General features: G+C 38.8%; 3 protein-coding genes and 1 long non-coding RNA gene across 4 annotated transcripts; all 4 read left to right on the top strand.

Annotated features, from left to right (window-relative positions):
- The first annotated feature begins 8,069 nt into the window (after positions 1 to 8,069).
- On the top strand, positions 8,070 to 9,429 carry LOC148788197 (uncharacterized). The gene is made up of 3 exons (XR_016065611.1): positions 8,070 to 8,144; positions 8,446 to 9,049; positions 9,132 to 9,429. It is a non-coding gene; the product is annotated as an uncharacterized LOC148788197 (long non-coding RNA).
- A 643-nt stretch (positions 9,430 to 10,072) lies between these two features.
- On the top strand, positions 10,073 to 11,722 carry LOC105180315 (proteasome subunit beta type-6-like). The gene is made up of 4 exons (XM_088880381.1): positions 10,073 to 10,129; positions 10,825 to 10,899; positions 11,193 to 11,315; positions 11,635 to 11,722. Exons 1-4 carry the CDS (start codon positions 10,073 to 10,075, stop codon positions 11,689 to 11,691), a joined length of 312 nt encoding a protein of 103 aa, XP_088736507.1. The 3' UTR covers positions 11,692 to 11,722.
- Positions 11,723 to 12,830: 1,108 nt separating this feature from the next.
- Positions 12,831 to 15,652, top strand: LOC148788196 (uncharacterized). The gene is made up of 7 exons (XM_088880379.1): positions 12,831 to 12,887; positions 13,583 to 13,657; positions 13,951 to 14,077; positions 14,393 to 14,466; positions 14,768 to 14,842; positions 15,136 to 15,258; positions 15,579 to 15,652. Exons 1-7 carry the CDS (start codon positions 12,831 to 12,833, stop codon positions 15,633 to 15,635), a joined length of 588 nt encoding a protein of 195 aa, XP_088736505.1. The 3' UTR covers positions 15,636 to 15,652.
- A 3,494-nt stretch (positions 15,653 to 19,146) lies between these two features.
- LOC148788195 (uncharacterized) lies at positions 19,147 to 21,968 on the top strand. Its single transcript, XM_088880378.1, has 7 exons — positions 19,147 to 19,203; positions 19,899 to 19,973; positions 20,267 to 20,393; positions 20,709 to 20,782; positions 21,084 to 21,158; positions 21,452 to 21,574; positions 21,895 to 21,968. The coding sequence occupies exons 1-7, from the start codon at positions 19,147 to 19,149 to the stop codon at positions 21,949 to 21,951; spliced, it is 588 nt and encodes a 195-aa protein (XP_088736504.1). The 3' UTR covers positions 21,952 to 21,968.
- Positions 21,969 to 22,531: the final 563 nt, after the last annotated feature.

Below are 22,531 nucleotides of genomic sequence, written 5' to 3'. Positions count from 1 at the left end.
TTTTCCTAACAAGAAAAATTAATCTCCTTTCTTGAAACATCTTTTGTATGGTTGAATGAGTCAAAACATTGTCTCTTTAGCAATTCCGGTTATGTTATCTTTCTTGTCTTAGCTCAAGAAACCTTATTGAGCTGAATTATCTTTGGGTAAAGCCTTGGACTTGCTGCCACTGTTTTATGGTTAACATGGTGAAATATTTCTAACCCATTCGTAGAAGCAAGTACATTTGACAAGTCTTTTATATTTCAGGATCTGGCTCGTCCTATCTGTATGGTTTCTTTGATCAAGCATGGAAGGAAGGGATGACGCGAGAAGAAGCTGAGGTTTGTATATTACGTATCAATGTCAATGAAGTTTCACAATTCAGCTTTCATCAGAGTTTCCTAACACGATGATATACATAAGCACATTATACTGGGTGATAGAGCAGTTTTGTAGACCCGCCTGTTTCTCTTTTCTTCTTCCTTCGTGGGAAGGGATGTGAAATACATTGTCAAAAGTTGGGTCCTGCATTATTATCGGAACAGGTGCTAACACCCTCCACTGTTGGTTTTCTGCATTATGATCAAGCTATATGAACATAAGACATTGCTTAATTTTGTGTTTACTTTGATGTTTCTCCAGCAATTAGTTGTGAAGGCAGTCTCTCTTGCCATTGCTCGGGATGGTGCCAGTGGTGGTGTTGTTCGGACAGTGACTGTGAGTTGCTTCTCATTATGAACTACTTCTTGTATTAGTGATCCAACCCCGTCTTAAATTGGGAACTAATCATAGCATGCTTATGAATATCATATCCTTACCTTCAGTATTTTGTTACCAAGATTTTCACCGACTCTATGTCAAGGTTGTAACATACAGTTAATTCATATACTAGCCAATATCATGAGAAGTAATTAATTGGCTCAAACCATCAAATGGTATTGGTGCAGCAGTTAAGGCAAATTCTGTACCTAGTCTTGCATAAACCTGATTGTTGTGAATCCTCGTTTGCAGATCAACAAAGATGGCGTTACTAGAAAGTTCTATCCCGGGGACACCCTCCCTCTATGGCATGAAGAAATGGAACCCCAGAATTCACTGTTGGATACTTTATCAGCTGCAAGTCCTGAACCAATGGTCAGTTAAATGGATAGTTTAAGCTCCCCGCTCTCTTTTTCTCCCAATGACCTACATGTTTTTAGCTTTCGTTTTCCTAACAAGAAAAATTAATCTCCTTCTTGAATCTTCTTTTGTATGGTTGAATGAGTCAAAACATTGTCTCTTTAGCAATTCCGGTTATGTTATCTTTCTTGTCTTAGCTCAAGAAACCTTATTGAGCTGAATTATCTTTGGGTAAAGCCTTGGACTTGCTGCCACTGTTTTATGGTTAACATGGTGAAATATTTCTAACCCATTCGTAGAAGCAAGTACATTTGACAAGTCTTTTATATTTCAGGATCTGGCTCGTCCTATCTGTATGGTTTCTTTGATCAAGCATGGAAGGAAGGGATGACGCGAGAAGAAGCTGAGGTTTGTATATTACGTATCAATGTCAATGAAGTTTCACAATTCAGCTTTCATCAGAGTTTCCTAACACGATGATATACATAAGCACATTATACTGGGTGATAGAGCAGTTTTGTAGACCCGCCTGTTTCTCTTTTCTTCTTCCTTCGTGGGAAGGGATGTGAAATACATTGTCAAAAGTTGGGTCCTGCATTATTATCGGAACAGGAGCGAACACCCTCCACTGTTGGTTTTCTGCATTATGATCACGCTATATGAAGATAAGACATTGCTTAATTTTGTGTTTACTTTGATGTTTCTCCAGCAATTAGTTGTGAAGGCAGTCTCTCTTGCCATTGCTCGGGATGGTGCCAGTGGTGGTGTTGTTCGGACAGTGACTGTGAGTTGCTTCTCATTATGAACTACTTCTTGTATTAGTGATCCAACCCCGTCTTAAATTGGGAACTAATCATATCATGCTTATGAATATATCCTTACCTTCAGTATTTTGTTACCAAGATTTTCACCAACTCTATGTCAAGGTTGTAACATACAGTTAATTCATATACTAGCCAATATCATGAGAAGTAATTAATTGGCTCAAACCATCAAATGGTATTGGTGCAGAAGTTAAGGAAAATTCTGTACCTAGTCTTGCATAAACCTGATTGTTGTGAATCCTCGTTTGCAGATCAACAAAGACGGCGTTACTAGAAAATTCTATCCCGTGGACAGCCTCCCTCTATGGCATGAAGAAATGGAACCCCAGAATTCACTGTTGGATACTTTATCAGCTGCAAGTGCTGAACCAATGGTCAGTTAAATGGATACTTTAAGCTCCCCACTCTCTTTTTCTCCCAATGACCTACATGTTTTTAGCTTTCGTTTTCCTAACAAGAAAAATTAATCTCCTTTCTTGAAACATCTTTTGTATGGTTGAATGAGTCAAAACATTGTCTCTTTAGCAATTTCGGTTATGTTATCTTTCTTGTCTTAGCTCAAGAAACATTATTGAGCTGAATTATCCTTGGGTAAAGCCTTGGACTTGCTGCCACTGTTTTATGGTTAACATGGTGAAATATTTCTAACCCATTCGTAGAAGCAAGTACATTTGACAAGTCTTTTATATTTCAGGATCTGGCTCGTCCTATCTGTATGGTTTCTTTGATCAAGCATGGAAGGAAGGGATGACGCGAGAAGAAGCTGAGGTTTGTATATTACGTATCAATGTCAATGAAGTTACACAATTCAGCTTTCATTAGAGTTTCCTAACACGATGATATACATAAGCACATTATACTGGGTGATAGAGCAGTTTTATAGACCCGCCTGTTTCTCTTTTCTTCTTCCTTCGTGGGAAGGGATGTGAAATACATTGTCAAAAGTTGGGTCCTGCATTATTATCGGAACAGGAGGGAACACCCTCCACTGTTGGTTTTCTGCATTATGATCAAGCGATATGAACATAAGACATTGCTTAATTTTGTGTTTACTTTGATGTTTCTCCAGCAATTAGTTGTGAAGGCAGTCTCTCTTGCCATTGCTCGGGATGGTGCCAGTAGTGGTGTTGTTCGGACAGTGACTGTGAGTTGCTTCTCATTATGAACTACTTCTTGTATTAGTGATCCAACCCCGTCTTAAATTGGGAACTAATCATAGCATGCTTATGAATATCATATCCTTACCTTCAGTATTTTGTTACCAAGATTTTCACCAACTCTATGTCAAGGTTGTAACATACAGTTAATTCATATACTAGCCAATATCATGAGAAGTAATTAATTGGCTCAAACCATCAAATGGTATTGGTGCAGCAGTTAAGGAAACTTCTGTACCTAGTCTTGCATAAACCTGATTGTTGTGAATCCTCGTTTGCAGATCAACAACGATGGCGTTACTAGAAAGTTCTATCCCGGGGACACCCTCCCTCTATGGCATGAAGAAATGGAACCCCAGAATTCACTGTTGGATACTTTATCAGCTGCAAGTCCTGAACCAATGGTCAGTTAAATGGATACTTTAAGCTCCCCACTCTCTTTTTCTCCCAATGACCTACATGTTTTTAGCTTTCGTTTTCCTAACAAGAAAAATTAATCTCCTTTCTTGAAACATCTTTTGTATGGTTGAATGAGTCAAAACATTGTCTCTTTAGCAATTCCGGTTATGTTATCTTTCTTGTCTTAGCTCAAGAAACCTTATTGAGCTGAATTATCTTTGGGTAAAGCCTTGGACTTGCTGCCACTGTTTTATGGTTAACATGGTGAAATATTTCTAACCCATTCGTAGAAGCAAGTACATTTGACAAGTCTTTTATATTTCAGGATCTGGCTCGTCCTATCTGTATGGTTTCTTTGATCAAGCATGGAAGGAAGGGATGACGCGAGAAGAAGCTGAGGTTTGTATATTACGTATCAATGTCAATGAAGTTTCACAATTCAGCTTTCATCAGAGTTTCCTAACACGATGATATACATAAGCACATTATACTGGGTGATAGAGCAGTTTTGTAGACCCGCCTGTTTCTCTTTTCTTCTTCCTTCGTGGGAAGGGATGTGAAATACATTGTCAAAAGTTGGGTCCTGCATTATTATCGGAACAGGTGCTAACACCCTCCACTGTTGGTTTTCTGCATTATGATCAAGCTATATGAACATAAGACATTGCTTAATTTTGTGTTTACTTAGATGTTTCTCCAGCAATTAGTTGTGAAGGCAGTCTCTCTTGCCATTGTTCGGGATGGTGCCAGTGGTGGTGTTGTTCGGACAGTGACTGTGAGTTGCTTCTCATTATGAACTACTTCTTGTATTAGTGATCCAACCCCGTCTTAAATTGGGAACTAATCATAGCATGCTTATGAATATCATATCCTTACCTTCAGTATTTTGTTACCAAGATTTTCACCGACTCTATGTCAAGGTTGTAACATACAGTTAATTCATATACTAGCCAATATCATGAGAAGTAATTAATTGGCTCAAACCATCAAATGGTATTGGTGCAGCAGTTAAGGCAAATTCTGTACCTAGTCTTGCATAAACCTGATTGTTGTGAATCCTCGTTTGCAGATCAACAAAGATGGCGTTACTAGAAAGTTCTATCCCGGGGACACCCTCCCTCTATGGCATGAAGAAATGGAACCCCAGAATTCACTGTTGGATACTTTATCAGCTGCAAGTCCTGAACCAATGGTCAGTTAAATGGATAGTTTAAGCTCCCCGCTCTCTTTTTCTCCCAATGACCTACATGTTTTTAGCTTTCGTTTTCCTAACAAGAAAAATTAATCTCCTTCTTGAATCTTCTTTTGTATGGTTGAATGAGTCAAAACATTGTCTCTTTAGCAATTCCGGTTATGTTATCTTTCTTGTCTTAGCTCTTCTTTTCGAGGACTTTCTATTCTAAATACTCTTCTATGTAAATTTTTTATAGCAAAACTAATCCTCATCTAAACTTGTCTTTTCTGTAAATTGTTTCTTTAAGCATTCCCCCCTTTTCCATGGCAATTGATAGCTCAAGCTACCGTTTGGAGCCCTTCTTTATATAGATAGGCTTTTTTCTTGATGATGATGTTCCATGGAGGAAAGTAATGTGGTTGTGGTATTGAGCTCACCTTGAAGATTTTGGACAAATAAGAATTTAAGATAGTGTAACATATAGGTTAATTATTTTTTGTTTCTAGTTAAGTTATTTTTTGGCTCAATATATTCAGATTTTGTTGTTAATTGGATTTTGGATGAAAATTCCATTGTACATTTCATCTCAGTCGAAGAAAAATCCAATTAGTATCTTATATTGAGCCAAAAATTTAGCATGGATTTAGATGCCCAAAAACCTTTTCCATGGATTTTTACTTGTCCAAGACGTCTTCAAGGATACCGCAAATACAATGCATTTTCTCCGTTGGAACACCATCACTCCGAGAAGCCCAATTTATATTACAAGTCTTCGAATGAGTAGATCGAGCTATTTGTCCTTGATCAGATATACCATCTTTCTTTGTGGTTTATAGTGATGGCTAGGTATGGACCTTATAATGCATACCTTCTACTATTTCTCAATTTGGTATGTGTACTTCTTGTTGTTCCGCTATGCTGTGCTGCTTCTTTTAAATGGTAATACAGGTTAGGGTGCTGATCTCAATGCTGAGCGGCTGCGATTGTTTGCGTAAGTTACATATGCGGTAATACGTTTGTTTCTTGCCCATTTTTCTGTGATCTTCTTTTTGTCCTCTTCCTTTCCCCCCCCCCCCCCACTGCAAAACGTTACTTTCTTGCTCCTAATTGACGCCTTTTGCAATATTCTTTGATCAGGTAGCAGATTCACAATTTGTTTCAGATTATGTACGTTACTTTCTCCACCAACACACGTAAGTCTGCTTAATATTCACTCTATGAAGTAGCATGATCCTTCATTGTTAGTTGCCTTACTGTTCTCATGCGACCTTACAGTAACTGCATTATTATCGGAACAGTAGCGAACACCCTCCACTGTTGGTTTTCTGCATTATGATCACGCTATATGAATATAAGACATTGCTTAATTTTGTGTTTACTTTGATGTTTCTCCAGCAATTAGTTGTGAAGGCAGTCTCTCTTGCCATTGCTCGGGATGGTGCCAGTGGTGGTGTTGTTCGGACAGTGACTGTGAGTTGCTTCTCATTATGAACTTCTTTCTTGCTCCTAATTGACGCCTTTTGCAATATTCTTTTATCAGGTAGCAGATTCACAATTTGTTTCAGATTATGTACGTTACTTTCTCCACCAACACACGTAAGTCTGCTTAATATTCACTCTATGAAGTAGCATGATCCTTCATTGTTAGTTGCCTTACTGTTCTCATGCGACCTTACAGTGACTGCATTATTATCGGAACAGTAGCGAACACCCTCCACTGTTGGTTTTCTGCATTATGATCACGCTATATGAATATAAGACATTGCTTAATTTTGTGTTTACTTTGATGTTTCTCCAGCAATTAGTTGTGAAGGCAGTCTCTCTTGCCATTGCTCGGGATGGTGCCAGTGGTGGTGTTGTTCGGACAGTGACTGTGAGTTGCTTCTCATTAGGAACTTCTTTCTTGCTCCTAATTGACGCCGTTTGCAATATTCTTTGATCAGGTAGCAGATTCCCAATTTGTTTCAGATTATGTACGTTACTTTCTCCACCATCACACGTAAGTCTGCTTAATATTCACTCTATGAAGTAGTATGATCCTTCATTGTTAGTTGCCTTACTGTTCTCATGCGACCTTACAGTGACTGCATTATTATCGGAACAGGGGCGAACACCCTCCACTGTTGGTTTTCTGCATTATGATCACGCTATATGAATATAAGACATTGCTTAATTTTGTGTTTACTTTGATGTTTCTCCAGCAATTAGTTGTGAAGGCAGTCTCTCTTGCCATTGCTCGGGATGGTGCCAGTGGTGGTGTTGTTCGGACAGTGACTGTGAGTTGCTTCTCATTATGAACTTCTTTCTTGCTCCTAATTGACGCCTTTTGCATTATTCTTTGATCAGGTAGCAGATTCACAATTTGTTTCAGATTATGTACGTTACTTTCTCCACCAACACACGTAAGTCTGCTTAATATTCACTCTATGAAGTAGCATGATCCTTCATTGTTAGTTGCCTTACTGTTCTCATGCGACCTTACAGTGACTGCATTATTATCGGAACAGGAGCGAACACCCTCCACTGTTGGTTTTCTGCATTATGATCACGCTATATGAAGATAAGACATTGCTTAATTTTGTGTTTACTTTGATGTTTCTCCTGCAATTAGTTGTGAAGGCAGTCTCTCTTGCCATTGCTCGGGATGGTGCCAGTGGTGGTGTTGTTCGGACAGTGACTGTGAGTTGCTTCTCATTATGAACTACTTCTTGTATTAATGATCCAACCCCGTCTTAAATTGGGAACTAATCATATCATGCTTATGAATATCATATCCTTACCTTCAGTATTTTGTTACCAAGATTTTCACCGACTCTATGTCAAGGTTGTAACATACAGTTAATTCATATACTAGCCAATATCATGAGAAGTAATTAATTGGCTCAAACCATCAAATGGTATTGGTGCAGCAGTTAAGGAAAATTCTGTACCTAGTCTTGCATAAACCTGATTGTTCTGAATCCTCGTTTGCAGATCAACAAAGACGGCGTTACTAGAAAATTCTATCCCGTGGACAGCCTCCCTCTATGGCATGAAGAAATGGAACCCCAGAATTCACTGTTGGATACTTTATCAGCTGCAAGTCCTGAACCAATGGTCAGTTAAATGGATACTTTAAGCTCCCCACTCTCTTTTTCTCCAATGACCTACATGTTTTTAGCTTTCGTTTTCCTAACAAGAAAAATTAATCTCCTTTCTTGAAACATCTTTTGTATGGTTGAATGAGTCAAAACATTGTCTCTTTAGCAATTCCGGTTATGTTATCTTTCTTGTCTTAGCTCAAGAAACCTTATTGAGCTGAATTATCCTTGGGTAAAGCCTTGGACTTGCTGCCACTGTTTTATGGTTAACATGGTGAAATATTTCTAACCCATTCGTAGAAGCAAGTACATTTGACAAGTCTTTTATATTTCAGGATCTGGCTCGTCCTATCTGTATGGTTTCTTTGATCAAGCATGGAAGGAAGGGATGACGCGAGAAGAAACTGAGGTTTGTATATTACGTATCAATGTCAATGAAGTTACACAATTCAGCTTTCATTAGAGTTTCCTAACACGATGATATACATAAGCACATTATACTGGGTGATAGAGCAGTTTTATAGACCCGCCTGTTTCTCTTTTCTTCTTCCTTCGTGGGAAGGGATGTGAAATACATTGTCAAAAGTTGGGTCCTGCATTATTATCGGAACAGGAGGGAACACCCTCCACTGTTGGTTTTCTGCATTATGATCAAGCGATATGAACATAAGACATTGCTTAATTTTGTGTTTACTTTGATGTTTCTCCAGCAATTAGATGTGAAGGCAGTCTCTCTTGCCATTGCTCGGGATAGTGCCAGTGGTGGTGTTGGTCGGACAGTGACTGTGAGTTGCTTCTCATTATGAACTACTTTCTTGCTCCTAATTGACGCCTTTTGCAATATTCTTTGATCAGGTAGCAGATTCACAATTTGTTTCAGATTATGTACGTTACTTTCTCCACCAACACACGTAAGTCTGCTTAATATTCACTCTATGAAGTAGCATGATCCTTCATTGTTAGTTGCCTAACTTTTCTCATGCAACCTTACAGTGACTGCATTATTATCGGAACAGGAGCGAACACCCTCCACTGTTGGTTTTCTGCATTATGATCACGCTATATGAATATAAGACATTGCTTAATTTTGTGTTTACTTTGATGTTTCTCCAGCAATTAATTGTGAAGGCAGTCTCTTTCGCCATTGCTCGGGATGGTGCCAGTGGTGGTGTTGTTCGGACAGTGACTGTGAGTTGCTTCTCATTATGAACTACTTTCTTGCTCCTATTTGACGCCTTTTGCAATATTCTTTGATCAGGTAGCAGATTCACAATTTGTTACAGATTATGTACGTTACTTTCTCCACCAACACACGTAAGTCTGCTTAATATTCACTCTATGAAGTAGCATGATCCTTCATTGTTAGTTGCCTTACTGTTCTCATGCGACCTTACAGTGACTGCATTATTATCGGAACAGGAGCGAACACCCTCCACTGTTGGTTTCTGCATTATGATCACGCTATATGAATATAAGACATTGCTTAATTTTGTCTCCAGCAATTAGTTGTGAAGGCAGTCTCTCTTGCCATTGCTCGAGATGGTGCCAGTGGTGGTGATGTTCGGACATTGACTGTGAGTTGCTTCTCATTATGAACTTCTTTCTTGCTCCTAATTGACGCCTTTTGCATTATTCTTTGATCAGGTAGCAGATTCACAATTTGTTTCAGATTATGTACGTTACTTTCTCCACCAACACACGTAAGTCTGCTTAATATTCACACTATGAAGTAGCATGATCCTTCATTGTTAGTTGCCTTACTGTTCTCATGCGACCTTACAGTGACTTCATTATTATCGGAACAGGAGCGAACACCCTCCACTGTTGGTTTTCGGCATTATGATCACGCTATATGAATATAAGACATTGCTTAATTTTGTGTTTACTTTGATGTTTCTCCAGCAATTAGTTGTGAAGGCAGTCTCTCTTGCCATTGCTCGGGATGGTGCCAATGGTGGTGTTGTTCGGACAGTGACTGTGAGTTGCTTCTCATTATGAACTACTTCTTGTATTAGTGATCCAACCCCGTCTTAAATTGGGAACTAATCATAGCATGCTTATGAATATCATATCCTTACCTTCAGTATTTTGTTACCAAGATTTTCACCAACTCTATGTCAAGGTTGTAACATACAGTTAATTCATATACTAGCCAATATCATGAGAAGTAATTAATTGGCTCAAACCATCAAATGGTATTGGTGCAGCAGTTAAGGAAAATTCTGTACCTAGTCTTGCATAAACCTGATTGTTGTGAATCCTCGTTTGCAGATCAACAAAGATGGCGTTACTAGAAAGTTCTATCCCGGGGACACCCTCCCTCTATGGCATGAAGAAATGGAACCCCAGAATTCACTGTTGGATACTTTATCAGCTGCAAGTCCTGAACCAATGGTCAGTTAAATGGATACTTTAAGCTCCCCACTCTCTTTTTCTCCCAATGACCTACATGTTTTTAGCTTTCGTTTTCCTAACAAGAAAAATTAATCTCCTTTCTTGAAACATCTTTTGTATGGTTGAATGAGTCAAAACATTGTCTCTTTAGCAATTCCGGTTATGTTATCTTTCTTGTCTTAGCTCAAGAAACCTTATTGAGCTGAATTATCCTTGGGTAAAGCCTTGGACTTGCTGCTACTGTTTTATGGTTAACATGGTGAAATATTTCTAACCCATTCGTAGAAGCAAGTACATTTGACAAGTCTTTTATATTTCAGGATCTGGCTCGTCCTATCTGTATGGTTTCTTTGATCAAGCATGGAAGGAAGGGATGACGCGAGAAGAAGCTGAGGTTTGTATAGTACGTATCAATGTCAATGAAGTTACACAATTCAGCTTTCATCAGAGTTTCCTAACACGATGATATACATAAGCACATTATACTGGGTGATAGAGCAGTTTTGTAGACCCGCCTGTTTCTCTTTTCTTCTTCCTTCGTGGGAAGGGATGTTAAATACATTGTCAAAAGTTGGGTCCTGCATTATTATCGGAACAGGAGCGAACACCCTCCACTGTTGGTTTTCTGCATTATGATCAAGCGATATGAACATAAGACATTGCTTAATTTTGTGTTTACTTTGATGTTTCTCCAGCAATTAGTTGTGAAGGCAGTCTCTCTTGCCATTGCTCGGGATGGTGCTAGTGGTGGTGTTGTTCGGACAGTGACTGTGAGTTGCTTCTCATTATGAACTACTTCTTGTATTAGTGATCCAACCCCGTCTTAAATTGGGAACTAATCATACATGCTTATGAATATCATATCCTTACCTTCAGTATTTTGTTACCAAGATTTTCACCGACCCTATGTCAAGGTTGTAACATACAGTTAATTCATATACTAGCCAATATCATGAGAAGTAATTAATTGGCTCAAACCATCCAATGGTATTGGTGCAGCAGTTAAGGCAAATTCTGTACCTAGTCTTGCATAAACCTGATTGTTGTGAATCCTCGTTTGCAGATCAACAAAGATGGCGTTACTAGAAAGTTCTATCCCGGGCACACCCTCCCTCTATGGCATGAAGAAATGGAACCCCAGAATTCACTGTTGGATACTTTATCAGCTTCAAGTCCTGAACCAATGGTCAGTTAAATGGATACTTTATGCTCCCCACTCTCTTTTTCTCCCAATGACCTACATGTTTTTCGCTTTCGTTTTCCTAACAAGAAAAATTAATCTCCTTCTTGAATCTTCTTTTGTATGGTTGAATGAGTCAAAACATTGTCTCTTTAGCAATTCCGGTTATGTTATCTTTCTTGTCTTAGCTCAAGAAACATTATTGAGCTGAATTATCCTTGGGTAAAGCTTTGGACTTGCTGCCACTGTTTTATGGTTAACATGGTGAAATATTTCTAACCCATTCGTAGAAGCATGTACATTTGACAAGTCTTTTATATTTCAGGATCTGGCTTGTCCTATCTGTATGGTTTCTTTGATCAAGCATGGAAGGAAGGGATGACGCGAGAAGAAGCTGAGGTTTGTATATTACGTATCAATGTCAATGAAGTTACACAATTCAGCTTTCATTAGAGTTTCCTAACACGATGATATACATAAGCACATTATACTGGGTGATAGAGCAGTTTTATAGACCCGCCTGTTTCTCTTTTCTTCTTCCTTCGTGGGAAGGGATGTGAAATACATTGTCAAAAGTTGGGTCCTGCATTATTATCGGAACAGGAGCGAACACCCTCCACTGTTGGTTTCTGCATTATGATCACGCTATATGAATATAAGACATTGCTTAATTTTGTCTCCAGCAATTAGTTGTGAAGGCAGTCTCTCTTGCCATTGCTCGGGATGGTGCCAGTGGTGGTGATGTTCGGACATTGACTGTGAGTTGCTTCTCATTATGAACTTCTTTCTTGCTCCTAATTGACGCCTTTTGCATTATTCTTTGATCAGGTAGCAGATTCACAATTTGTTTCAGGTTATGTACGTTACTTTCTCCACCAACACACGTAAGTCTGCTTAATATTCACACTATGAAGTAGCATGATCCTTCATTGTTAGTTGCCTTACTGTTCTCATGCGACCTTACAGTGACTTCATTATTATCGGAACAGGAGCGAACACCCTCCACTGTTGGTTTTCGGCATTATGATCACGCTATATGAATATAAGACATTGCTTAATTTTGTGTTTACTTTGATGTTTCTCCAGCAATTAGTTGTGAAGGCAGTCTCTCTTGCCATTGCTCGGGATGGTGCCAATGGTGGTGTTGTTCGGACAGTGACTGTGAGTTGCTTCTCATTATGAACTACTTCTTGTATTAGTGATCCAACCCCGTCTTAAATTGGGAACTAATCATAGCATGCTTATGAATATCATATCCTTACCTTCAGTATTTTGTTACCAAGATTTTCACCAACTCTATGTCAAGGTTGTAACATACAGTTAATTCATATACTAGCCAATATCATGAGAAGTAATTAATTGGCTCAAACCATCAAATGGTATTGGTGCAGCAGTTAAGGAAAATTCTGTACCTAGTCTTGCATAAACCTGATTGTTGTGAATCCTCGTTTGCAGATCAACAAAGATGGCGTTACTAGAAAGTTCTATCCCGGGGACACCCTCCCTCTATGGCATGAAGAAATGGAACCCCAGAATTCACTGTTGGATACTTTATCAGCTGCAAGTCCTGAACCAATGGTCAGTTAAATGGATACTTTAAGCTCCCCACTCTCTTTTTCTCCCAATGACCTACATGTTTTTAGCTTTCGTTTTCCTAACAAGAAAAATTAATCTCCTTTCTTGAAACATCTTTTGTATGGTTGAATGAGTCAAAACATTGTCTCTTTAGCAATTCCGGTTATGTTATCTTTCTTGTCTTAGCTCAAGAAACCTTATTGAGCTGAATTATCCTTGGGTAAAGCCTTGGACTTGCTGCTACTGTTTTATGGTTAACATGGTGAAATATTTCTAACCCATTCGTAGAAGCAAGTACATTTGACAAGTCTTTTATATTTCAGGATCTGGCTCGTCCTATCTGTATGGTTTCTTTGATCAAGCATGGAAGGAAGGGATGACGCGAGAAGAAGCTGAGGTTTGTATAGTACGTATCAATGTCAATGAAGTTACACAATTCAGCTTTCATCAGAGTTTCCTAACACGATGATATACATAAGCACATTATACTGGGTGATAGAGCAGTTTTGTAGACCCGCCTGTTTCTCTTTTCTTCTTCCTTCGTGGGAAGGGATGTTAAATACATTGTCAAAAGTTGGGTCCTGCATTATTATCGGAACAGGAGCGAACACCCTCCACTGTTGGTTTTCTGCATTATGATCAAGCGATATGAACATAAGACATTGCTTAATTTTGTGTTTACTTTGATGTTTCTCCAGCAATTAGTTGTGAAGGCAGTCTCTCTTGCCATTGCTCGGGATGGTGCTAGTGGTGGTGTTGTTCGGACAGTGACTGTGAGTTGCTTCTCATTATGAACTACTTCTTGTATTAGTGATCCAACCCCGTCTTAAATTGGGAACTAATCATACATGCTTATGAATATCATATCCTTACCTTCAGTATTTTGTTACCAAGATTTTCACCGACCCTATGTCAAGGTTGTAACATACAGTTAATTCATATACTAGCCAATATCATGAGAAGTAATTAATTGGCTCAAACCATCCAATGGTATTGGTGCAGCAGTTAAGGCAAATTCTGTACCTAGTCTTGCATAAACCTGATTGTTGTGAATCCTCGTTTGCAGATCAACAAAGATGGCGTTACTAGAAAGTTCTATCCCGGGCACACCCTCCCTCTATGGCATGAAGAAATGGAACCCCAGAATTCACTGTTGGATACTTTATCAGCTTCAAGTCCTGAACCAATGGACAGTTAAATGGATACTTTATGCTCCCCACTCTCTTTTTCTCCCAATGACCTACATGTTTTTCGCTTTCGTTTTCCTAACAAGAAAAATTAATCTCCTTCTTGAATCTTCTTTTGTATGGTTGAATGAGTCAAAACATTGTCTCTTTAGCAATTCCGGTTATGTTATCTTTCTTGTCTTAGCTCAAGAAACATTATTGAGCTGAATTATCCTTGGGTAAAGCTTTGGACTTGCTGCCACTGTTTTATGGTTAACATGGTGAAATATTTCTAACCCATTCGTAGAAGCATGTACATTTGACAAGTCTTTTATATTTCAGGATCTGGCTTGTCCTATCTGTATGGTTTCTTTGATCAAGCATGGAAGGAAGGGATGACGCGAGAAGAAGCTGAGGTTTGTATATTACGTATCAATGTCAATGAAGTTACACAATTCAGCTTTCATTAGAGTTTCCTAACACGATGATATACATAAGCACATTATACTGGGTGATAGAGCAGTTTTATAGACCCGCCTGTTTCTCTTTTCTTCTTCCTTCGTGGGAAGGGATGTGAAATACATTGTCAAAAGTTGGGTCCTGCATTATTATCGGAACAGGAGCGAACACCCTCCACTGTTGGTTTTCTGCATTATGATCAAGCGATATGAACATAAGACATTGCTTAATTTTGTGTTTACTTTGATGTTTCTCCAGCAATTAGTTGTGAAGGCAGTCTCTCTTGCCATTGCTCGGGATGGTGCTAGTGGTGGTGTTGTTCGGACAGTGACTGTGAGTTGCTTCTCATTATGAACTACTTCTTGTATTAGTGATCCAACCCCGTCTTAAATTGGGAACTAATCATACATGCTTATGAATATCATATCCTTACCTTCAGTATTTTGTTACCAAGATTTTCACCGACCCTATGTCAAGGTTGTAACATACAGTTAATTCATATACTAGCCAATATCATGAGAAGTAATTAATTGGCTCAAACCATCAAATGGTATTGGTGCAGCAGTTAAGGAAAATTCTGTACCTAGTCTTGCATAAACCTGATTGTTGTGAATCCTCGTTTGCAGATCAACAAAGACGGCGTTACTAGAAAATTCTATCCCGTGGACAGCCTCCCTCTATGGCATGAAGAAATGGAACCCCAGAATTCACTGTTGGATACTTTATCAGCTGCAAGTGCTGAACCAATGGTCAGTTAAATGGATACTTTAAGCTCCCCACTCTCTTTTTCTCCCAATGACCTACATGTTTTTAGCTTTCGTTTTCCTAACAAGAAAAATTAATCTCCTTTCTTGAAACATCTTTTGTATGGTTGAATGAGTCAAAACATTGTCTCTTTAGCAATTTCGGTTATGTTATCTTTCTTGTCTTAGCTCAAGAAACATTATTGAGCTGAATTATCCTTGGGTAAAGCTTTGGACTTGCTGCCACTGTTTTATGGTTAACATGGTGAAATATTTCTAACCCATTCGTAGAAGCATGTACATTTGACAAGTCTTTTATATTTCAGGATCTGGCTTGTCCTATCTGTATGGTTTCTTTGATCAAGCATGGAAGGAAGGGATGACGCGAGAAGAAGCTGAGGTTTGTATATTACGTATCAATGTCAATGAAGTTACACAATTCAGCTTTCATTAGAGTTTCCTAACACGATGATATACATAAGCACATTATACTGGGTGATAGAGCAGTTTTATAGACCCGCCTGTTTCTCTTTTCTTCTTCCTTCGTGGGAAGGGATGTGAAATACATTGTCAAAAGTTGGGTCCTGCATTATTATCGGAACAGGAGGGAACACCCTCCACTGTTGGTTTTCTGCATTATGATCAAGCGATATGAACATAAGACATTGCTTAATTTTGTGTTTACTTTGATGTTTCTCCAGCAATTAGTTGTGAAGGCAGTCTCTCTTGCCATTGCTCGGGATGGTGCCAGTAGTGGTGTTGTTCGGACAGTGACTGTGAGTTGCTTCTCATTATGAACTACTTCTTGTATTAGTGATCCAACCCCGTCTTAAATTGGGAACTAATCATAGCATGCTTATGAATATCATATCCTTACCTTCAGTATTTTGTTACCAAGATTTTCACCAACTCTATGTCAAGGTTGTAACATACAGTTAATTCATATACTAGCCAATATCATGAGAAGTAATTAATTGGCTCAAACCATCAAATGGTATTGGTGCAGCAGTTAAGGAAAATTCTGTACCTAGTCTTGCATAAACCTGATTGTTGTGAATCCTCGTTTGCAGATCAACAAAGATGGCGTTACTAGAAAGTTCTATCCCGGGGACACCCTCCCTCTATGGCATGAAGAAATGGAACCCCAGAATTCACTGTTGGATACTTTATCAGCTGCAAGTCCTGAACCAATGGTCAGTTAAATGGATACTTTAAGCTCCCCACTCTCTTTTTCTCCCAATGACCTACATGTTTTTAGCTTTCGTTTTCCTAACAAGAAAAATTAATCTCCTTTCTTGAAACATCTTTTGTATGGTTGAATGAGTCAAAACATTGTCTCTTTAGCAATTCCGGTTATGTTATCTTTCTTGTCTTAGCTCAAGAAACCTTATTGAGCTGAATTATCCTTGGGTAAAGCCTTGGACTTGCTGCTTCTGTTTTATGGTTAACATGGTGAAATATTTCTAACCCATTCGTAGAAGCAAGTACATTTGACAAGTCTTTTATATTTCAGGATCTGGCTCGTCCTATCTGTATGGTTTCTTTGATCAAGCATGGAAGGAAGGGATGACGCGAGAAGAAGCTGAGGTTTGTATAGTACGTATCAATGTCAATGAAGTTACACAATTCAGCTTTCATCAGAGTTTCCTAACACGATGATATACATAAGCACATTATACTGGGTGATAGAGCAGTTTTGTAGACCCGCCTGTTTCTCTTTTCTTCTTCCTTCGTGGGAAGGGATGTGAAATACATTGTCAAAAGTTGGGTCCTGCATTATTATCGGAACAGGAGCGAACACCCTCCACTGTTGGTTTTCTGCATTATGATCAAGCTATATGAACATAAGACATTGCTTAATTTTGTGTTTACTTTGATGTTTCTCCAGCAATTAGTTGTGAAGGCAGTCTCTCTTGCCATTGCTCGGGATGGTGCTAGTGGTGGTGTTGTTCGGACATTGACAGTGAGTTGCTTCTCATTATGAACTACTTCTTGTATTAGTGATCCAACCCCGTCTTAAATTGGGAACTAATCATACATGCTTATGAATATCATATCCTTACCTTCAGTATTTTGTTACCAAGATTTTCACCGACCCTATGTCAAGGTTGTAACATACAGTTAATTCATATACTAGCCAATATCATGAGAAGTAATTAATTGGCTCAAACCATCCAATGGTATTGGTGCAGCAGTTAAGGCAAATTCTGTACCTAGTCTTGCATAAACCTGATTGTTGTGAATCCTCGTTTGCAGATCAACAAAGATGGCGTTACTAGAAAGTTCTATCCCGGGCACACCCTCCCTCTATGGCATGAAGAAATGGAACCCCAGAATTCACTGTTGGATACTTTATCAGCTTCAAGTCCTGAACCAATGGTCAGTTAAATGGATACTTTATGCTCCCCACTCTCTTTTTCTCCCAATGACCTACATGTTTTTCGCTTTCGTTTTCCTAACAAGAAAAATTAATCTCCTTCTTGAATCTTCTTTTGTATGGTTGAATGAGTCAAAACATTGTCTCTTTAGCAATTCCGGTTATGTTATCTTTCTTGTCTTAGCTCAAGAAACATTATTGAGCTGAATTATCCTTGGGTAAAGCTTTGGACTTGCTGCCACTGTTTTATGGTTAACATGGTGAAATATTTCTAACCCATTCGTAGAAGCATGTACATTTGACAAGTCTTTTATATTTCAGGATCTGGCTTGTCCTATCTGTATGGTTTCTTTGATCAAGCATGGAAGGAAGGGATGACGCGAGAAGAAGCTGAGGTTTGTATATTACGTATCAATGTCAATGAAGTTACACAATTCAGCTTTCATTAGAGTTTCCTAACACGATGATATACATAAGCACATTATACTGGGTGATAGAGCAGTTTTATAGACCCGCCTGTTTCTCTTTTCTTCTTCCTTCGTGGGAAGGGATGTGAAATACATTGTCAAAAGTTGGGTCCTGCATTATTATCGGAACAGGAGCGAACACCCTCCACTGTTGGTTTCTGCATTATGATCACGCTATATGAATATAAGACATTGCTTAATTTTGTCTCCAGCAATTAGTTGTGAAGGCAGTCTCTCTTGCCATTGCTCGGGATGGTGCCAGTGGTGGTGATGTTCGGACATTGACTGTGAGTTGCTTCTCATTATGAACTTCTTTCTTGCTCCTAATTGACGCCTTTTGCATTATTCTTTGATCAGGTAGCAGATTCACAATTTGTTTCAGGTTATGTACGTTACTTTCTCCACCAACACACGTAAGTCTGCTTAATATTCACACTATGAAGTAGCATGATCCTTCATTGTTAGTTGCCTTACTGTTCTCATGCGACCTTACAGTGACTTCATTATTATCGGAACAGGAGCGAACACCCTCCACTGTTGGTTTTCGGCATTATGATCACGCTATATGAATATAAGACATTGCTTAATTTTGTGTTTACTTTGATGTTTCTCCAGCAATTAGTTGTGAAGGCAGTCTCTCTTGCCATTGCTCGGGATGGTGCCAATGGTGGTGTTGTTCGGACAGTGACTGTGAGTTGCTTCTCATTATGAACTACTTCTTGTATTAGTGATCCAACCCCGTCTTAAATTGGGAACTAATCATAGCATGCTTATGAATATCATATCCTTACCTTCAGTATTTTGTTACCAAGATTTTCACCAACTCTATGTCAAGGTTGTAACATACAGTTAATTCATATACTAGCCAATATCATGAGAAGTAATTAATTGGCTCAAACCATCAAATGGTATTGGTGCAGCAGTTAAGGAAAATTCTGTACCTAGTCTTGCATAAACCTGATTGTTGTGAATCCTCGTTTGCAGATCAACAAAGATGGCGTTACTAGAAAGTTCTATCCCGGGGACACCCTCCCTCTATGGCATGAAGAAATGGAACCCCAGAATTCACTGTTGGATACTTTATCAGCTGCAAGTCCTGAACCAATGGTCAGTTAAATGGATACTTTAAGCTCCCCACTCTCTTTTTCTCCCAATGACCTACATGTTTTTAGCTTTCGTTTTCCTAACAAGAAAAATTAATCTCCTTTCTTGAAACATCTTTTGTATGGTTGAATGAGTCAAAACATTGTCTCTTTAGCAATTCCGGTTATGTTATCTTTCTTGTCTTAGCTCAAGAAACCTTATTGAGCTGAATTATCCTTGGGTAAAGCCTTGGACTTGCTGCTACTGTTTTATGGTTAACATGGTGAAATATTTCTAACCCATTCGTAGAAGCAAGTACATTTGACAAGTCTTTTATATTTCAGGATCTGGCTCGTCCTATCTGTATGGTTTCTTTGATCAAGCATGGAAGGAAGGGATGACGCGAGAAGAAGCTGAGGTTTGTATAGTACGTATCAATGTCAATGAAGTTACACAATTCAGCTTTCATCAGAGTTTCCTAACACGATGATATACATAAGCACATTATACTGGGTGATAGAGCAGTTTTGTAGACCCGCCTGTTTCTCTTTTCTTCTTCCTTCGTGGGAAGGGATGTTAAATACATTGTCAAAAGTTGGGTCCTGCATTATTATCGGAACAGGAGCGAACACCCTCCACTGTTGGTTTTCTGCATTATGATCAAGCGATATGAACATAAGACATTGCTTAATTTTGTGTTTACTTTGATGTTTCTCCAGCAATTAGTTGTGAAGGCAGTCTCTCTTGCCATTGCTCGGGATGGTGCTAGTGGTGGTGTTGTTCGGACAGTGACTGTGAGTTGCTTCTCATTATGAACTACTTCTTGTATTAGTGATCCAACCCCGTCTTAAATTGGGAACTAATCATACATGCTTATGAATATCATATCCTTACCTTCAGTATTTTGTTACCAAGATTTTCACCGACCCTATGTCAAGGTTGTAACATACAGTTAATTCATATACTAGCCAATATCATGAGAAGTAATTAATTGGCTCAAACCATCCAATGGTATTGGTGCAGCAGTTAAGGCAAATTCTGTACCTAGTCTTGCATAAACCTGATTGTTGTGAATCCTCGTTTGCAGATCAACAAAGATGGCGTTACTAGAAAGTTCTATCCCGGGCACACCCTCCCTCTATGGCATGAAGAAATGGAACCCCAGAATTCACTGTTGGATACTTTATCAGCTTCAAGTCCTGAACCAATGGACAGTTAAATGGATACTTTATGCTCCCCACTCTCTTTTTCTCCCAATGACCTACATGTTTTTCGCTTTCGTTTTCCTAACAAGAAAAATTAATCTCCTTCTTGAATCTTCTTTTGTATGGTTGAATGAGTCAAAACATTGTCTCTTTAGCAATTCCGGTTATGTTATCTTTCTTGTCTTAGCTCAAGAAACATTATTGAGCTGAATTATCCTTGGGTAAAGCTTTGGACTTGCTGCCACTGTTTTATGGTTAACATGGTGAAATATTTCTAACCCATTCGTAGAAGCATGTACATTTGACAAGTCTTTTATATTTCAGGATCTGGCTTGTCCTATCTGTATGGTTTCTTTGATCAAGCATGGAAGGAAGGGATGACGCGAGAAGAAGCTGAGGTTTGTATATTACGTATCAATGTCAATGAAGTTACACAATTCAGCTTTCATTAGAGTTTCCTAACACGATGATATACATAAGCACATTATACTGGGTGATAGAGCAGTTTTATAGACCCGCCTGTTTCTCTTTTCTTCTTCCTTCGTGGGAAGGGATGTGAAATACATTGTCAAAAGTTGGGTCCTGCATTATTATCGGAACAGGAGCGAACACCCTCCACTGTTGGTTTTCTGCATTATGATCAAGCGATATGAACATAAGACATTGCTTAATTTTGTGTTTACTTTGATGTTTCTCCAGCAATTAGTTGTGAAGGCAGTCTCTCTTGCCATTGCTCGGGATGGTGCTAGTGGTGGTGTTGTTCGGACAGTGACTGTGAGTTGCTTCTCATTATGAACTACTTCTTGTATTAGTGATCCAACCCCGTCTTAAATTGGGAACTAATCATACATGCTTATGAATATCATATCCTTACCTTCAGTATTTTGTTACCAAGATTTTCACCGACCCTATGTCAAGGTTGTAACATACAGTTAATTCATATACTAGCCAATATCATGAGAAGTAATTAATTGGCTCAAACCATCAAATGGTATTGGTGCAGCAGTTAAGGAAAATTCTGTACCTAGTCTTGCATAAACCTGATTGTTGTGAATCCTCGTTTGCAGATCAACAAAGACGGCGTTACTAGAAAATTCTATCCCGTGGACAGCCTCCCTCTATGGCATGAAGAAATGGAACCCCAGAATTCACTGTTGGATACTTTATCAGCTGCAAGTGCTGAACCAATGGTCAGTTAAATGGATACTTTAAGCTCCCCACTCTCTTTTTCTCCCAATGACCTACATGTTTTTAGCTTTCGTTTTCCTAACAAGAAAAATTAATCTCCTTTCTTGAAACATCTTTTGTATGGTTGAATGAGTCAAAACATTGTCTCTTTAGCAATTTCGGTTATGTTATCTTTCTTGTCTTAGCTCAAGAAACATTATTGAGCTGAATTATCCTTGGGTAAAGCTTTGGACTTGCTGCCACTGTTTTATGGTTAACATGGTGAAATATTTCTAACCCATTCGTAGAAGCATGTACATTTGACAAGTCTTTTATATTTCAGGATCTGGCTTGTCCTATCTGTATGGTTTCTTTGATCAAGCATGGAAGGAAGGGATGACGCGAGAAGAAGCTGAGGTTTGTATATTACGTATCAATGTCAATGAAGTTACACAATTCAGCTTTCATTAGAGTTTCCTAACACGATGATATACATAAGCACATTATACTGGGTGATAGAGCAGTTTTATAGACCCGCCTGTTTCTCTTTTCTTCTTCCTTCGTGGGAAGGGATGTGAAATACATTGTCAAAAGTTGGGTCCTGCATTATTATCGGAACAGGAGGGAACACCCTCCACTGTTGGTTTTCTGCATTATGATCAAGCGATATGAACATAAGACATTGCTTAATTTTGTGTTTACTTTGATGTTTCTCCAGCAATTAGTTGTGAAGGCAGTCTCTCTTGCCATTGCTCGGGATGGTGCCAGTAGTGGTGTTGTTCGGACAGTGACTGTGAGTTGCTTCTCATTATGAACTACTTCTTGTATTAGTGATCCAACCCCGTCTTAAATTGGGAACTAATCATAGCATGCTTATGAATATCATATCCTTACCTTCAGTATTTTGTTACCAAGATTTTCACCAACTCTATGTCAAGGTTGTAACATACAGTTAATTCATATACTAGCCAATATCATGA

Source organism: Sesamum indicum, linkage group LG5 (genome assembly GCF_026168435.1).
Source record: "Sesamum indicum cultivar Baizhima isolate 11 linkage group LG5, ASM2616843v1, whole genome shotgun sequence".
In the NCBI taxonomy this organism is placed as follows: Eukaryota; Viridiplantae; Streptophyta; class Magnoliopsida; order Lamiales; family Pedaliaceae; genus Sesamum; species Sesamum indicum.
The sequence above is the reverse complement of the archived record's forward strand: the minus strand, read 5'-3'. Positions and strand labels throughout refer to the sequence as shown.

What these genes read in the sequence shown, in the direction of transcription:
- LOC148788196 (XM_088880379.1), top strand. Translation starts at nt 12,831, where the DNA reads ATGGAACCCCAGAATTCACTGTTGGATACTTTATCAGCTGCAAGTCCT. An exon ending in CTGCAAGTCCTGAACCAATG is followed by an intron (nt 12,888 to 13,582) that starts GTCAGTTAAATG and finishes ATGTTTCTCCAG; the next exon opens with CAATTAGTTGTGAAGGCAGT. An exon ending in GTGTTGTTCGGACAGTGACT is followed by an intron (nt 14,843 to 15,135) that starts GTGAGTTGCTTC and finishes CCTCGTTTGCAG; the next exon opens with ATCAACAAAGACGGCGTTAC.
- LOC105180315 (XM_088880381.1), top strand. Translation starts at nt 10,073, where the DNA reads ATGGAACCCCAGAATTCACTGTTGGATACTTTATCAGCTGCAAGTCCT. An exon ending in CTGCAAGTCCTGAACCAATG is followed by an intron (nt 10,130 to 10,824) that starts GTCAGTTAAATG and finishes ATGTTTCTCCAG; the next exon opens with CAATTAGTTGTGAAGGCAGT. An exon ending in CTTCAAGTCCTGAACCAATG is followed by an intron (nt 11,316 to 11,634) that starts GTCAGTTAAATG and finishes TTTATATTTCAG; the next exon opens with GATCTGGCTTGTCCTATCTG.
- LOC148788195 (XM_088880378.1), top strand. Translation starts at nt 19,147, where the DNA reads ATGGAACCCCAGAATTCACTGTTGGATACTTTATCAGCTGCAAGTCCT. An exon ending in GTGTTGTTCGGACAGTGACT is followed by an intron (nt 19,974 to 20,266) that starts GTGAGTTGCTTC and finishes CCTCGTTTGCAG; the next exon opens with ATCAACAAAGATGGCGTTAC. An exon ending in AAGTCCTGAACCAATGGACA is followed by an intron (nt 20,394 to 20,708) that starts GTTAAATGGATA and finishes TTTATATTTCAG; the next exon opens with GATCTGGCTTGTCCTATCTG.